The sequence below is a fragment of the Labrus bergylta genome, chromosome 10, assembly GCF_963930695.1.
Source record: "Labrus bergylta chromosome 10, fLabBer1.1, whole genome shotgun sequence".
Lineage (NCBI taxonomy): Eukaryota > Metazoa > Chordata > Actinopteri > Labriformes > Labridae > Labrus > Labrus bergylta.
In genome coordinates, this window is record NC_089204.1 from 18806796 (window position 1) to 18823736 (window position 16941).

At 38.7% G+C, this 16941-nt stretch overlaps 1 protein-coding gene across 4 annotated transcripts in view; it reads right to left on the reverse strand.

Moving 5' to 3' along the window:
- Positions 1–16941, reverse strand: part of phactr2 (phosphatase and actin regulator 2) — a 45179-nt gene that overhangs the window by 21582 nt on the left and 6656 nt on the right. Inside the window, exon 1 of one of the 4 annotated variants that reach the window (XM_065959496.1) lies at positions 16788–16897. The exons of 2 other annotated variants lie outside the window; for them this stretch is intronic. In XM_065959496.1, coding sequence (XP_065815568.1) covers positions 16788–16800 — 13 coding nt within the window. In that variant the 5' untranslated portion in view covers positions 16801–16897. Of the gene's footprint in view, positions 1–8154; positions 8386–16787; positions 16898–16941 lie in introns of those variants that run through there. One more of the 4 variants, XM_065959495.1, reaches the window with a different exon arrangement.

Consider the following 16941-nt stretch of genomic DNA (forward strand, 5'->3'; position numbering starts at 1 on the left):
GGTTTTTCAGCAGACAAAATATACACACACAAGAGCACAAGCACACACACACAAATTGTACCTTTCAGAAAAATATCAGAGAGCCGGATAAACACAGAGCTTAATTTCATGCCTATTTCACAAACCACTCTTAACCTTTGAACACACGTCAGGCACACAAACAACTATGCGACAGACCCAGATTTTTCTTGTTGCTGATAACAATGACTAAAGATGCAACAGTCAAATATCAACCAAACTTCACGCAGACCGTCTGATCTCAGCTCATGTCCTTCTCGATTACTACTCAGAAACAAAAGAAAGGTTGGATGACAAGGCGACCGTGCAGTAATTTTCTAATTCTATTAAGAGGCTTATGCAACAACACAAAATCTCCCAGATTCCTCACAGACTCAAACTGAAAACACAAGCAGCAAAGTTGGCAGAACACATTTTAGCCATTTGCCAAACAAGCAACAAACTCTTTAGGAACTAAAAGAGCCATCTATAAAGGTTCTAAAGAAAGAGCAAATTTATGTCCTAATGATCAACTCAATGGAACTAACTGTCTATTTATTGGTTTGCCTTGATCAGCAATGACTGATGTTTGATGTCAAAACAGGACATGAGGTTCTGAGTATGTCTCACTGATCTGAGTGTTATGGATTAAGTGCCTCTATATTGAACTTACTGGTAATGGCACAGCAAAAAAAAAATCTTAATTGTGTCTGTATAGGTTCTCAGTCATCCAGGTCAAGGTAAATTCAAAGCTAGGTTAATGGGGCAACAGTAGCCTCTGAAGGGACTTGGGTTGGGAACTGGAGCTTCCTGGTTAAAGTCTTGTTGCGGTCCATGATAATGGAAGTTGGTCTGGTAGATGGAGAGGTGCCAGAGCACTTCCTAAATACTGCCGAGGTAACCTTGACCTCTAGTGCACTCCCTGAGTAGCAGTGTGTAGCAGCCCCAATCTGACATCTCTTTATTAATGTCCACATGTCCTGTTTGTGCACGAGTGTAAACCAGAATTTCCCTCAGGGATTACTAAAATATATTTTTTAAAATAATAATTAAAATTACTATGCTAACAACTCTGAGTCATCCTTGATAACCAGATGATTTAGAACTGAAGAAGCCTTTCGGAGGATAGGTGAAACGTCTTCAAGATCTTCAACCAGTCCAGTTGCCTTTGGATCAAGCTTCGAATACATAATATTATTAAAGGTAAAGAACGACCAGAAGCATGTGTTGGCCTGGACATGTTTTTATCTTGTTATAAAACAGACTGGAATTCATATTCATGACTTGATATGACCTACAAAAGAAAATGAGACTATATCTGCAAGAAAACTGACTATGTCTAAAGGTATTTTTTGATCACTTTTACTGATGCTACTTGGTCAATGTTAGACAAGACGATTAAGAGCCTGCTGCAGGACCAGTCTTTGTTCACTTTCCCACTGTATACAGTAGATTCACAGTAATGTGAGATGTTAGACATTCAAAAGAAAAAAAGAACGAGATGTTTTTCTTTGGGAAACCCAATTTCAGCATGTTCAAGACAACTTCTGCAAAAACATACGAGGCACTGCTTTGTCCATAGGGGTTTTCCAAGAGTGACACAAAATGAAAGTTTCCTACAGCAGCTTTAAGTTGAAGCGAAACTTTGGTTTTATCCACCTGAATTGCAAACGGGGGCTTCAAAAAGAAAAGCACTACATTCAAACTAAGCACTAACCTTCAGTACTCTGCTTTTGCCGTGTGCAAAACCTCAGCATGACAGAACAATAACAGACTGATTGTTCTCATCCGCCACATTTTGCTCACCTTACGACCCTGAATATACTGAGGAAATTAGGACAAATCATCCAGCAAATACACAGCATGACAATTAAGAGCACAAGAACCAAGAGTGAAGACATGGAGAAGAGCAGAGCAAGGCCAGTGCACTCTCTCCCCAGACACCAATTTAGTTCTCCCCTCTCACACACATACACAATCACATCCTGTTTCTGTGTTGATATCAAATCGCAACAATGGTGCATTTCAGCAGCTGCTTTGTGCTGCTAATGATGGGAAAATCAGCAACAGCGATTATCATCACCATTAGTCCAACTATCAAACCTTGAGTGGGAACCAAACTGGGACAATGGAGCAGCTTATAGAGCAGGAGAGGGAGAGAGAAAATGAAAGAAGAGAAAGGGACGGTGGAGCAAAATAAAATAATGTTATTGTGACTTTAAGTTAATGTGGAAAAAGAAAAAATGAACATGGACAAAAACAGTGAACTGACAAGCTGAGGCCAAATATCTGTTTCGCTCTTTCAACAATGGGTAGTCAGCAGTTTTCCTAACCAATAGAAACCTGCTTCATCTCGTTTCCCCAAAGAAATCTTTTCATTGTTCTCACATATGACATGTTGAGTTTGGTGGTTTTCAAATGGAAGATTAGAATCTTATTTGTTACATGTAGAAATATTGGAATGTTTATAGAAAGCTTGAATCACCCCTTAAACACATGACGTGTATAGACTCACACTGAGTGTATTCATTGGCAGATCTTCTAAGACTATAGAGCACTGTATTGAGTGATTTAATTACATGTGCAGCTGTCTTATTGTGCTATGAATAAATACTGGTTCCAATAAACAGTGCTCGTTAAAAATGTAGTTGGTTATCTTGTGATTCAGATGTGATTCTTATGTTGGGGCTAATGGTTAAACAGGATTTGTTCATTCCCATTGTTTCATTGCACTTTATAAACACAACAGATTTTTCTTCACTGTGAATAGGTTCATGTGAATAGATTAAATACCGATTGTTTTCACTGTGAATTTGCCAGGTAAAATTACCTTAAACTGGTGTCATTATTTTCTTTTTTTAAAGGTATTTTTGGGCCATTTTTGCCTTCATTTGATAGAGCAGCTGAATAGAGACAGGCAATGTTAGGAGAGAGCGGGGATGACATGCAGCGAAGGGCAGAGGTCGAGAGTCGAAAGGTGGAAGTCATGTGATGTTTTAAAGTGAAGTTTAGGATGAGGTCATGTTGGGTGGTGGCTGGTATATGAACACATTTTTAGACTTTAACACTAGAGACCACACTTTATTTCCTGTTTCCAACTGTCAGTCAGTGTTGTTCTTAAAAAGCATGACCGTGATCATTTCCCAACCTTTGCCCCGGCTTAAACCGTGTACTACAAAAAGGCCTTTTTCTTAAATCAAACCGATTCATTTTTGGTGACACAACCTAACCAAACCCTAACCACAGTGTCGTCTCAGTGATTTTAGACAGTGACTTATTGAAGCTGGCAGGACAACACAGCTGCTAGGCAACAGCACCTTGTCCTGTATATAAATGCAGAAATCAACATTTAGAAACAAAGGAAGTGGCAGCACGAACCACAATAGGAAACTATTGCCTTAAAATGACCATTAACAAAGTCTTGAAAAGACAACATGTACTCAATGGTACAATATGACTAATGAAACAGATATCCTGTCAAATGTGTGTCATTATGAGCAAGATTCATTTGCTCAAGAAAAAGTACCGGTACTATTTTCAAGCCAACTTGGTTGTGTTATAATGAAATGTAAAACCATTTCCAACATAAAACTGCAAAGACATTTCTAGCACTTGTATCTGTCAAAAAAAGGGCAATGAAGTTTACCTAAATAACACTGACTACAGCTTTTCCAATTAAAGCAATGTGGCTCCAATCCACATAAGGTTAACTCTGGGATGTCATTACACACAGTAAACTGCTGACTTGACTCCTTGGATTTCACACTGAGGCGTTTTATTTTGAAAAAGATGACTCACAATGTCTTGGTCCAAGAGTGATTCGGGGACTGGATATATAACAGCTGTGGAAATGAGCAGGATAATCAGAAACACAACTGGAGACAAAGCAGACATCTCAATGAAGTAATCCCAAACAAGACTTACAATGTCAACTGTGAGTACCATTTCATGGCACATATATATTTAAGGGTTTAAGCGTCTGTGCATGACAAAGCCATTGTTTTGTTTTTTTTTCAGACGTTTTAGCATGAACATGTGTTGTGTACGAGAGGAAAGGGAGAGGCTTCCTTCCTTCTCGGCAAGTCACCAGGGAAGGAAGAGGACGACGTCATGAAGAGAGATGAAGGGGGAGAAAGGAGAAAACGAAGAGAGACAAGGAGAAGTGGAAACTATGGTGGAGAAAAATTAAATGTGAAAGAGGAGGGCAAAAGGTGGGAAGGAAAAGCAGACATTATGATGTGTTGGACAGATCTGAGGGAGGGGCAACACTGGTTATTAGCTGCAGTTTTAACACTTGAGTAATTTCTTCCAAAACTTTCTCCAGTGTAGGCCAGGCAAACACAACACTGCCAAACCCATGATACTCACAGGACCCTGCAGCTTGGATTGAGTAACAAACCAAAGAAATCAAACAGGAAACTTGCAATACAGTGTTTTAACACAGTTATAACTCAGAGGCTCAGAGGATATAGCTTTCATGTTTACTGATTTTTCAATAAGATCCTGACAGTGTCACTTCCCTCCTCTTCTCTGAGTACTGTAGATTAAGCATTTGAAGCACATCACAGCATTATTATGCAAGCCATAATGCAGCCATGCAAAGCATATACATCATAATTATAGCCCTAAGTTCCTAAACATGTTGGCTTAAGTGCGCTACATAACAGTTAGGGTTTTACTATAAATGCTGACAGCATCGTAAAAAGATCCAGTTTTGTTTTCATCCGGAGTTCTTTGTGGCTTCCTGTACCTCACTGCCTTAAAGCGTCCCCATAAAAAATGTGAACTAATGTGAAACTTTAATGGCCTGTAGACAGAATGGGGACTATGGATGGAAAGAAACAAACACTTAGTATGCATGGAGGTACAGCGGTTTTTAAACACACCTTTCACACACCTTCGGTATTACTGGAAAAACTGAGACACTAGGTGAAAAATGTATATACACACATATTTGTCTTTTTATCTTTTAAGGCTTACTGTACTTCTTTTAAACTATTTTTACCAAAAGAAAAATCTCATGATCATTCTTACATTGTTTATTTGTAACTAGTACATTCAGTCAAAGCAGTGCAGGTTAAGGACAGAGCATATCTAACCATTGCTGTCTTTGACTGTACAGTAAACCTGTCTGTGGGTTTATATTTTGACGTCTTTATGGATTTAACGATCTATCGATTTGGAATTATTTATCACTGACCAACAAATCAACATCCCTACTGAGTGAAATCAAGAGTGTATTTATCTTTAAGATGGGGTAATCACTATATAGGCCAGGGGTCTTTAACAGGTTGCTCATGAGCTATACTGATAGGTTGCAGCCAGGTTTTCTCATGAAGCAGTTCACAGACTGTGTCAAAAAATATATGACTACAATAAATGCAACTTGAAGGCCTTTTCCCCTTTCTTAATTCAATCAGATACACAGTGATCCCACCCCCTTGAATACAAAATAATAGCAAAGGCCTGTTAGCTGTCAATAAACAGGGGATGCTCTTGTAAAGCTTGTCGAAGTCTGAAGCTGACCCAGTGATTCCCAAAGTCTGAAGCTGACCCAGTGATTCCCAAAGTCTGAAGCTGACCTAGTGATTCCCAAAGTCTAAAGCTGACCCAGTGATTCCCAAAGTCTGAAGCTGACCCAGTGATTCCCAAAGTCTGAAGCTGACCCAGTGATTTCCAAAATCGGCCTGATGTCCGAGTGGGGAAGAAAGTTTTTTTTATGTGAAAGACAAGTGTGTGTGCCTCAAGTGTGGGACCAGCTTTTCTTTCAGTCTTAAAAAGCAATGTGGAGCACCACCACACTAGAGTCCATGTAAACTTTGGCGAGGACTTCCCTGCGGGCGGCACGCAACAAACCAAAAGTGTGAATGTGCTGAAAGCAATACTTTCAAAACAGCAATATCTATTCACCCAACTGACAAAGAAGACAAACACAGCATCGGGGGAATCACTTAAATTTGTGCAAGTTGGTACACTCCAGCATACACCTCTATTGTGGACAGTGTTAATCATCTCTCTAACTAAATTACATTGGCATAGTCAAGAGTCTCATCAAGGCCAATGATTTGAATCAACTCAAAATCAATATGTTGCTGACTTTGTGATTTCAACAAAAAGTGTATCGTGTCCAACAAATCAATATTGTTTCCCATCATAATGACACTTGTGATTTTACACTTAATGACGGAAAGTCCAGTAGATGTAAATAAACAGAGAAACAGAGTTAGAGGAGACGCTTTCCATCTGTGGCTGTGCTGTGGCCATCAAACTTTATAACTCCTCTCTCTGAGTGTCAAACGCTCTGCCTGACCCTGGACTATTCACACTAAAAACTGTAAACTCCTCCATTATTCATTATTTATCAAACTTTGAAAGATTCTGAATCGTAACTGGTCAATAATCTGTCCATTAACGCAACGTGCAACACTGAAACAAACTGTGCAATAACCTTGAAATATCACCCTGTTGATCACTGCGCCTTGTATTCTTTATTGTCTTCACTATTTCTTAATATCTTATTTACATTCTTTATTTTAACTATATCTCGATTGTTCAAATATATATTTCTACTTCTATATTGTGTGTTGGAGCAACTGTTAAGACCGAATTTCCCCCTGGGATTAGTAAGTATTTGTGATTCTCGCATCATATAGGCAAAGACGTGCTGGTTATGTTCTTCTCTGCAACAAGACCAGAGTTTCAGAATTGATACTGTTTTGGTTATTTGTACCAAATGAGCCTAACAAAAGTAATTAGTAACAAAAGTTTTTAAAAAAAGTTTTTTTCTCTGTAATTTGTGGACTAAAATGGTTTTATCAGAAGGAACACTGATTGTTCTCAATCATCCGGGATTTTTCGTTATATCCTGACATTTAAAGGGCCGAGCAATTTTTTGATTAACTGACAAATATGATCTATAGTTGGAGCCGCAGATTAAGCAACCAATCGTTTAAAAAAGGAGGTCATTTGGTCACTAATAGTGCACTAATGCCCACCATTCTTTAATTGTCTGCATTTTCAGCTTTCTCTGTTTTATATGGATAAAAAAGGGAATATTGTCTGAGTTTGACCTGTTGCTCATAACAAAAATGACAGTTTGAGAAAAGATCTGATTAAAAGACCAGAAGCTTGCTCAATCAACCTCTGCAGTTCTTTGGAAACCTCAAGCACTCGTCTACAAAAAAAAGCCTTGACAGAGATAAGTACTCGGTCCAAGAGAATAAGCAGTTAGTCAAATGATAGATTAATTGATGGACATAAAATTGATTGCTGCTAAATGAATAATTTTGCCATTTTCCATGCAACAATGTTTAAACTGATCAAAAGTAGAATATCGCTGCTTCTCCTTGTCATGAACGTGAGTGTTTGGATTTAGGACTGTTGTTTAAATAAAAGAAGCAACTTGGGTTGTTTAATTAACATGTTCAAATCTAACATGTTTTTTTTTGTTGCTTTTAATCTATAGATTTGACTACTAACCATACAATAATCTCTGGTTTAGTCAATGATGAAAATATTGGGAAATTGGAACCACATCTGTTGACTTTGAGAGGATGCTATCTTGATTCAAGAGTTCCTGACAGTGAAATCAATGTAAATCCATTTAGATTAGAGGCTTCATACAGTCATCAGCTCAATCTCTGGTCTCTTGTAGAAAAACAAAACTAAGCTGCTCTCCTCCAGCTCATCTGGACTCATGTCAAACTGGCTGCTAAACTAAACTCACATCAAACTGTGCACTTCATTACCCAGCAGCTACAATGCAGCTTTATAACAACTATTTGGTTACACAACACAGTTTGCAGCTTTAATACTTTTACTATTTCACTTACTTTTTTTTTTTTTTTTTTTACAGTAGTTAGGTAACAGCCAGCGACACTTCTACAAACAGAGGCTGAGAATAATGATGCAAGAACGTTTGCATTAATTTAACACACGACTACATGTTAGCTTCCTTACATATTAGCATCAACACGGCTGGCGCTTTGTTTCGGTTGTGTTTTTGTTGTGTTGGAAGTTTTGATAAATAACTCGACAGAAAAGTTGAAGCAAAATGAGCAGACACCTTTGAATAAAGATAGCGGAATGCTTGTGTGTGTGTGTGTGAGAGAGGGAAACAGGGAGGGAGTGCTACACACAGTATGTACACACACTCACCGCTCGCAGCCTGAGACACGGCAGACACAGCAGTCTGACCCATATTCTGCTTCTCCTGCACCGGGTCGGACCGAGCCCGACCTCCGCGACTGAACCCACTATCACGGACTCCTATCGCCGCTCAAATCCCCTCCGCGGACGCCGAGTGAGCTCATATCGTAAAAAGTTAGAGACCGTGATGGCCAAGTCGCTGGAAACTTGGTTAACTGGCTGACTGACTGACTGTGGGTCTCTCTACTACGTCGTAACTTCCCCTCCCACCTCCTCCCACCTCCTCCTCCTCCTGCTGCTGCTGCCAGCAGCTGAAGAATACCGCTCATTCCTCCGGCCGGTTTAGAGGCGCTGCTGGGGTCAAAGGGTGCAGGGTACTGACACCCTAAGACACCATAATTAACACTAGCAAATCCCCTAATACAATTTAAATAGAAGGTACCTCAGTGAAAGAAGTGGGTAATATAGGACTACTTGTCTGAATTGCTAATACTAGATTTCGAAAGTGCATTGGCTGTATAACATTTTGGCTGAATTTTAATTGGCCTACTTGATTTATTTTGATTACACATGTTGTTTTTTTAAGGTAAGGCCGTTCCTCAGTGTTGATTGCTGCTTATTTTTTTTAGCCTATTGCAGATACAGGTGTACAAAAGCATATTTTAGATATTGGGGTTTTGTAAATGTCTGAAATCCAATTCATTTTGGCTTTATAGTCATCAAAAAAATATACATGCACATTGTTTGAATCGTTAAGTCCAACAAGTGTTTCCTCATAATGAAATAGCCTGATTAATTGTGCCCGTACTCTTGACATGTTGGCCCACATGGAAGCTGCAGACATAGCCTAAATAAAGATGATTTTTCAAATGTACACATTGGGCATCATAGGGAAACAGACTTACTTAGACGAGGAAAAAAATGTGAAAACATTCCTTGTGTAATTTTCTAAAGGTGCATATTACAACCTGCTACATACAGTAGGCCTGTGTAGTGCATTAGATCATCTGTATAGTCGAATACTCGTGCCACCTGATTGAATTAGTGCCTCCTTGACTGCATAAATATATGACAATAAATGACACCTCTGCACGACAAAATTTACAAAACTAAATATATTAATGTGTGAAACCTCAACATGGGCTTCTATCAAATAATGTATATTCCCAACAACATCAGGGCCTTGTTTTTTTTTTGTTTTTTTCTTGGTCTGCCGGAATGAGAAATGTTTATCATGGGGTTCAGCTTACTTATTGATAAGGCTTCATTGGTCAAAAATCATGATGTCACTCATATACATAAAATATAGTCACTTATTTTACTGTAAACCACTGCACCATATTTAAAAGGAAAATATTGAACTTTTTGCATTCATATGATCCGTTTAGATTTACACCATATCCATCTCTCTAAATTATTCTCTCTTTCTTTATAAGGAGGAAAAATGTGTGTGTGTGTGTGTGTGTGTGTGTGTGTGTGTGTGTGTGTGTGTGTGTGTGTGTGTGTGTGTACTGACTTCTGTCTGACTGTTCAATCTGTCTGGTCAGGATCTGAACCGGCTCCACTGACACTTAGCTGACAGTGATGACGGATAAAGCCCTCTCTCTCCCACTCGTACACACACACACACACACGCACACGCACACGCACAGGTGGAAGTGTTTGGCTCAGTTTGCTGCGGTGCTGTTAGCGCTTATGTGTGACATTAAACAGATATCATGCCTCTGAACTACTATCAAAGGATTTAAAGGCCACGATTACAAACCGTGACAATTTTTTGCCTTTGCTCCCTTTCAAAATAAACTGCAGGCAGAGACTACTGTGCTGATCCTCCCTCTGAGCCTCAGACTCTGCCCAGACCCCAGAATCTTTCATCCATCATGAAGTGGAAGTTCATTATACGTGAATAGTGCCACTTAAGAGATTGGTGATCTACAAGGCTGATCTAAATGTTTCCTTTTGGAAGCCAGAAGCTTATCATTTAAGGAAAATTGGTTTCTAGTCAATTGTTTTCAATTCATTTTTTGTGCTATATTGATAAATGATTTGGTCTATAAATCATCAGATGATATCCAAAAAGCTCCCAGCGCCTGTGGTAAAAATCTAAATGTCTGACTTTTTTGTTAATGTTGTACCATCCAAGCAAAAGGGAGTTTATTTCATTTATACAGCACCTTCATAACAACTCAAAGGTAATTTAAAGTGTCATCAACAACAAAATAAATAAAATGACATCAAGGTGGGCTTGAAGACATCATTCTCTTTTAATTGAATGTTTTTCAACCAAAACCACCAATTAAGAAAATAATCTGCATCTCTTATTAATTAGATATGCATGACACAATACCTTTTGCCTTTTACAGCCATCATCCAACCGTCCAGTCTTATCCGTCCCTATATTCACAGATAAGGAGTGGGGTCTATTTGTGGATCTCTGTGATATCCAAGTCTGCACCACGGTCTGTGTATTCTTTACAGTGTGTTTTACACACACACACACACACACACACACACACACACACACACACACACACACACACACACACACACACACACACACACACACACACACACAGCTTGACACTGTCAAATCAAACTTCCCTTATGTCGAAGTGAGAAGATCTTTCATTAAGGTTAAGACTGCCATCTAGTGTTAAGTACACCGCTCAAACTTTACAAGAGGATTATCTGTTATCAAGAAGCTCTAGAGAGAAACTTTTGGTTTGTGTTGAATTTGGTGACCCCTGTTGGCAAAGCTGTACACCTTATCTTTGCTGATTGTGTCCTTTACATGTAGTGCTTTTAAGAGAAAATAACTTAAGTCTGTTTTATAACCAATGTTCATTGTAAACCTTTTGTTTCTTCTCTCAGTCATCACCATCAGGGTATTGACTGTTTTACATGTGCACTCTGGTTTGAACCAACAATCACTCCTTATGTTCTCAGTCTTACGTGTTTTAAACTGGAATTGGTGTGATGTCCTTGTAAAAGAGGTTTCAATGTAAAGGGACTTCCTGTTTAAATGAATGTATAATATGAATGAATACAAGTGACTGACTACATGATAATTAAACGTTATTACTTTAGTGCGCTTTAAAACAGGATATTTGACAGCAGTTTTGGAGACTTCGTACCAACTCCAAATCCAGTTATATTTGATACAAGTTTGGAGCCCTTTCACACCTGGAAGTTGCCGTGACAACCACAGCACTACATGACTGTCGTTGGTGCATAAAATGTAAGTGTATCATTGTAACAGGAAAGAGGGATGCTTAGTAGAGGAAAGTGACTGTGTTAGCATTGACAGGAGGGTAATGTCATTAGCATGATGTAGCAGCTATGCATACTGAACTTGATGGAGTCTAACAGGGAGTGGGGAATACAGTTATGATGACAAAGACATTGATTAAAATAGGCAGGCAGGTAGACTGTTTGCATTGAAGACGTATGAACACATGGCCTGGTGGAGCTGTAACAAAGGGGTAAGCAGGTAAATATATATATATACTATTATAAGTCTTTAAACTTTAAACTTTTAAATTGTTATGGACTAAGCTGATGATCAGTCCTTTATTTGCTAGAGGATGATGCGTTTGTTAAAACCATTCAGTTACAAAGGATGTCCTCATATTTGAATATTTGTCTTCTAATGATGTTCACGTTTTTCAGCAGGGGGATGGGTCATTAAGCTCAGGTTATGCTTATTTTCACTTGGCTGAAGGACATATTTCCCCCCTTGTGCTGGATTTGGAGAAAGTGAATTATTTATTTTGCAAATTTCAGTTCACACTCCTTTTGCCTGGAGAAACTCAGAAGTTTCTCCGGTAATGATTCAAATGCACCCAGAGATCACAGATCCTCGCATTGAACCAAAAGCACTGACCTGCGCTGCATTGCAACTGGACACTGTGCCTGATTTTGATCCAGAAATAAACCAAATAAACCTTAAAACATCATTTCAGATTATCTTTCTGGAAGACACTTTTAGCCTAAACTCACATTTAATTGTTTTAACTGCTTTAAAGTCACTCAGTTGGTGTCCATGTCTGATCAAACACAAGTCTAGATTTAGCGTCAACCAATTCCATCATTTTCTGTCAACCTGTCAAAGTTTTTAATGTCCAAATGGAGATATTTGGGAATATGCATGATATCTTGAAGACATTCCATTGGGGGCTCTGGATAGCCTAGCAGTGATGTGGTGCGCTCCATGTACAAAGGCTATAGTCCTCGTCGCAGCGGCTGTGGGGTCAAATCCTCGGCCCTTTGATGCATGTCATCCCCCACTCTCTCCTCACAACATTTCCTATCTCTCTTCAAGTGTCCTTTCCAATAAAGGTGCCCAAGAATACATTTTAAAAAAAGAAGACTTTCCATTGAGTTAGGGAATTTAAAGCCAAGGTGACACTTTTCAGGAACCCGGGTTCTGTTTGTTCTGACACTTAATAACAGAGATCAACCGAGGGAGCATGACCTTTTCATTGACCTGAACAGGAAGGACAGGAGAGGTGAAGGAGGAGAAAGAACAGAGGAAAGGAAAGGAGTCATCAAATATTAAGTAGTAGCCTCAGCGGAACATGGGGGTAATAATTGTTTAAGTGCTACTTTTCAGAGCCCTTTACCCTCCCCTTGATTTATTTATTAAACTCAGTTTTTGGCAGGGTTCAGTCTCAGAAGTTTGTCAAAGCCAAAAAAACAGAGAGGCTCTGCACACGTTTCTTTTGGGATAATTTGCCAAATGTCACTGAGCAGCAACCCTTTTAAGCGTCAGGGACACAACTTTACAAAGCTGATCTGAATGAGACTGTTTTTAATAAAATGATTTAAGATTCAACCAGTGAAATATCATCATGGCTTTTCTAAAGCTGCATTTGTTTAAATTTCTTTTAAAATCTAATAGTGACTCAACTATGACATTTGAAATGCACTGACAATGCTCTTATGTATTCATGCATGTGTGAAGATTTCTTGTTATGATTAAATTTCTCTCCGGTGTAAAATATGAACATAGCTAAAAAGGGAATTTATTTGATAATAACCCTACTTTTCAGAGTTATTCTCCCATTCAACCCCCAGATTTGAACCCAGAACTTGCACTATAAAAAGCTTGATAATGTGCACTCATGTACTTGTGTTATGTGGCTATAAATAACACATTTGGCATCAGGATTAACATTTGGTGCTGCTAATTGTCCAGTTAAATGTCGAAACTGTCACTGACAAAGTTCATCCTGAAGATTATTATGAAAAACAAGTGTAATGACTAATTCTATAACCTTGAGCAAAGTTTAGATCAAGAGAGCTTCAGTATCATTATTTTTCTGTGAACACTTCTCACTGGTTTGAAGAGGGCAGAGCTCATCATGAAAAACATGGTGGAACGTATTTCCATAAACTATCAGAATTGAGTGACTTCTTGAATTAGAATCTGATGATAGGTGGGGATTTGCTTGGTTACCATCACTGATCATACCACACCTAGTAGCCTTGATGATGCAGATTTTTGATCTTCAACTCTTTTGAATCCTAAATATTTTTAAGAATATATTATACACTTAAAAAGAAATACTCAAAGTTAATATTGCCAAGATGAATGTTTTGTTTGTCTTTGACAGCACCTCTGGCAAGTAAGTGATAACTGCAGGTGTGGTAATTGACTTCACTCAAACTATCTCTTCCAGAAGATTCAGATGAAAGCTATAAGCAGTAACGTTGATTTGAAACACAAAGTTAGTTGTTCGGTGTTACGGCAAATAAAAGGGCTCATACCATTAAAAAAAGGCTTCATCACATTTATGTTCATTAATCTGCCCATAGATAATAACACAACAGGTTACATTTTAATATATGTGAGAAGGTCGTTCAATCCCAAACAACGTCTGCTCTAAAAGTCTGACTTTAATGGAGTTTTGGCAATGCAACCACTAACTGTAAATCCCAGACTGACATCTATTGTGGACATTAAATCAATTAGAGAACAAGATCAAATGCATGTGGCTCTTGTTGCTTAATAAACCTAAATCGGAGCTCATTGGACGATTTAGTTGTAGCACACAATACAGCTCCACACAGTGATTAAAATACTTCAAACACTTTCTAAAACCAACCATTCAATTATTCCTCCCTACTGTTGTGACTTCACTCCTCATTCATAACATCAAAACCTTCCTATTAAGAAGATATACACCTCCTAATATTTACTATGCTATTGTCGCAACAATACAGCAGAGGTTCCTGTCATTGCTCTTCCTCTTCACATATGCCTGTCAGCCCGTCTGAAACCTGATCTCCTGTTTGTTGTATTCCGTTTGGCACAACCCATAAGCTGCCATCATAGCTAAAATGTTGCCTGTATAAATCAATAGTTGACATCCTGCCAGACGGGCGGCTAGAGAGCTGAAGAGAAAATGAGCTGGAGTGAGATGGGGACAGAAAGAGATGGAGGAGAGATTAATGCTGTAGAGTGGGGTCTTTCATAAAAAAAAACAATGGATGGCGGCCACAGAGGTAGGAAAATGTAACAGCCACATCAGGTTACAGACAGTGTGTGTCACAAAGAAAACACAAGCTGAGATCTTGTTTTGGAAGTATGTGTTATGAGGCCATGAGAGGAAAGTAAATGAGGAGAGTAAACAAACAGCAGCCTGCATTCATATCTGCATCACCATACTCTTACTATATAAGGTCATATCTGGACAGATTTAGTGGAGAGTCACTGTCAATGGCAAAAACAGCTGTCCTAAACTTATCGCTCAAGTTTGCTCTTTTGAGTGTTGGGATATTATTAATATCCCAACACGGAGACTCAGTGGACTCAAGCAGACAGGCATTACTTGAAGATGGATGCTTTAGTCCGCTTCCAACTAGCTCAAGAGGTTTGTGGTAGCACAGCATGCTAACCCTTCTCTATTTTAACACATTTATTCCATGTTTACAGGCTATTACCTCCAAAAAAGGGGAAATCCTTTAAATGTAAAATGTTGTGCAGACTAAGCAGCCATAATCAAAGAAAGCTATATTTTTCTGGATTAAGATTTGACTAAGGCTTTAAGTGAATTATTGCATTTACGCAAATCTATTTCTTAAAAAAACAAGTGAGTTGGAGAGATTGATCCTGACAAACAAGTATCCACCTGCCAAGCTGGAAGTATGTTGTTTTACCAAACTAACTGAGTGTGTATGAGTGAGATAAACACATGTTACAGCTCCTAACTGAAAAAAACTGGCACAGATTTGAGACTCAAGCTAAAATGAAGTTACAGTAGGAATAACCGTATTTTTCTCTAAAAAATTAACTCACAAGGCCATGAGTTCAAGGCTGGATGTAAAAACAACTTAAGTGCAGACAATGTGTAATGGTAAAACAACTTAAGTCAAATGTCCATATGCAAAAAAGCAAAACATTCAGTCTCTCTAGTCATTGTCTCATGAACATACACTCACACAAAAATATGACACATATTGAGAAGAACACACTCAGACACACATGCCTCACATTACATGCACGATGCACAGATGCTGCTTTGCCTTGCAAAAAACTGTTCCACAAATCCACAACAGCAAATCCACAACAGCAATAATACCAATATCAACACAAACACGCACAGGACAACTGGAGTTGAAACTTCATCACTGGCCTTAATGTCTTCTTGACTTCATTAACACACAGCCACAGCAGCTTTTTGCTTTTATTAAACACTGCGATATGTTATGACAACCTCTGCAAACAAGCTTATTAAACTATATTAGATAACACGGGCCCGATATAGCCTGCCTGCCTCCTCTGGCTGAGTGTGACACAAGACGAATCATTGTCATTTAGTCTAATAAACCCGAGATGGCTACAAGCAAATCCCACCTGGAGTTATTGGCCTGTTTGTCTGTCCTCTGCAGAAACATTCACAATGAAGTAGCTGCAATTAAAGAGGTATTGTCTCTAATGCATCTGTGGGCACACTTTCAAAACTTATAACTGCTTTCAAAATTAAGCACACAATCATCATTGCTTCATAAGCATTCCCAAAACATGCTCTCACTATAGAAGCCTGGTTAAGTGGAGATATATGCTTGGCAACCTTGATGTTATTAAGTGTTCCGTACTTGCAGCATTAGCATCTTATTAATATTGCACACTGTGTAGTTGCTAGTGTCTTTAAAGTAGTGTTCCTGTACATAATGCATGACTTTTGTGTTGTTGTCATGGCTATATGGCGCTTATTTATTTAAATGACAAAGTTAAGGCAAATGAGTGCCAAATGATCTCTGTCAACAATGGCCAGATGTTCTCATAACAGCTGGTAAAGCCACAGACGCTGATTCATATGCTTGTTAAAATACAGTACAAGCTCCTTTTAAATGTGTTTACCTGAGCGATCTTAACACATTAAAGTGAGACCTAAACACAGACACACTAAGCAGTCATAAATCTTGAAGTAAATGATCCGGATTTACAGCCTGTTTGCACGACTAGTAAAGCAATAATTGGCTAACAGGTGCAAACAAAGCTACACGTTCAAGACAAGAAGTACAACAAATTTTTATTTGACACGCCTTCTGTTACACTAAAAAGACTGCAATAAAACAGGACAGAAAACATGCACATACAAAGAGGAAGAAGCTTATTATAGAAGGAGAAAACTCACCATCATGTTCCATGACTTGACCCAGGGAATATTATCAGCAGTGTGAGCTGATCCTTGCCTCTTCCCGACAAACCACCTCTCTCTGCCTCCCTCCCTCCCCCATGTACTCCACCTCCTCCCTCTCTTGCTGTCTCCTGTCTCTTCCTATTCTCTC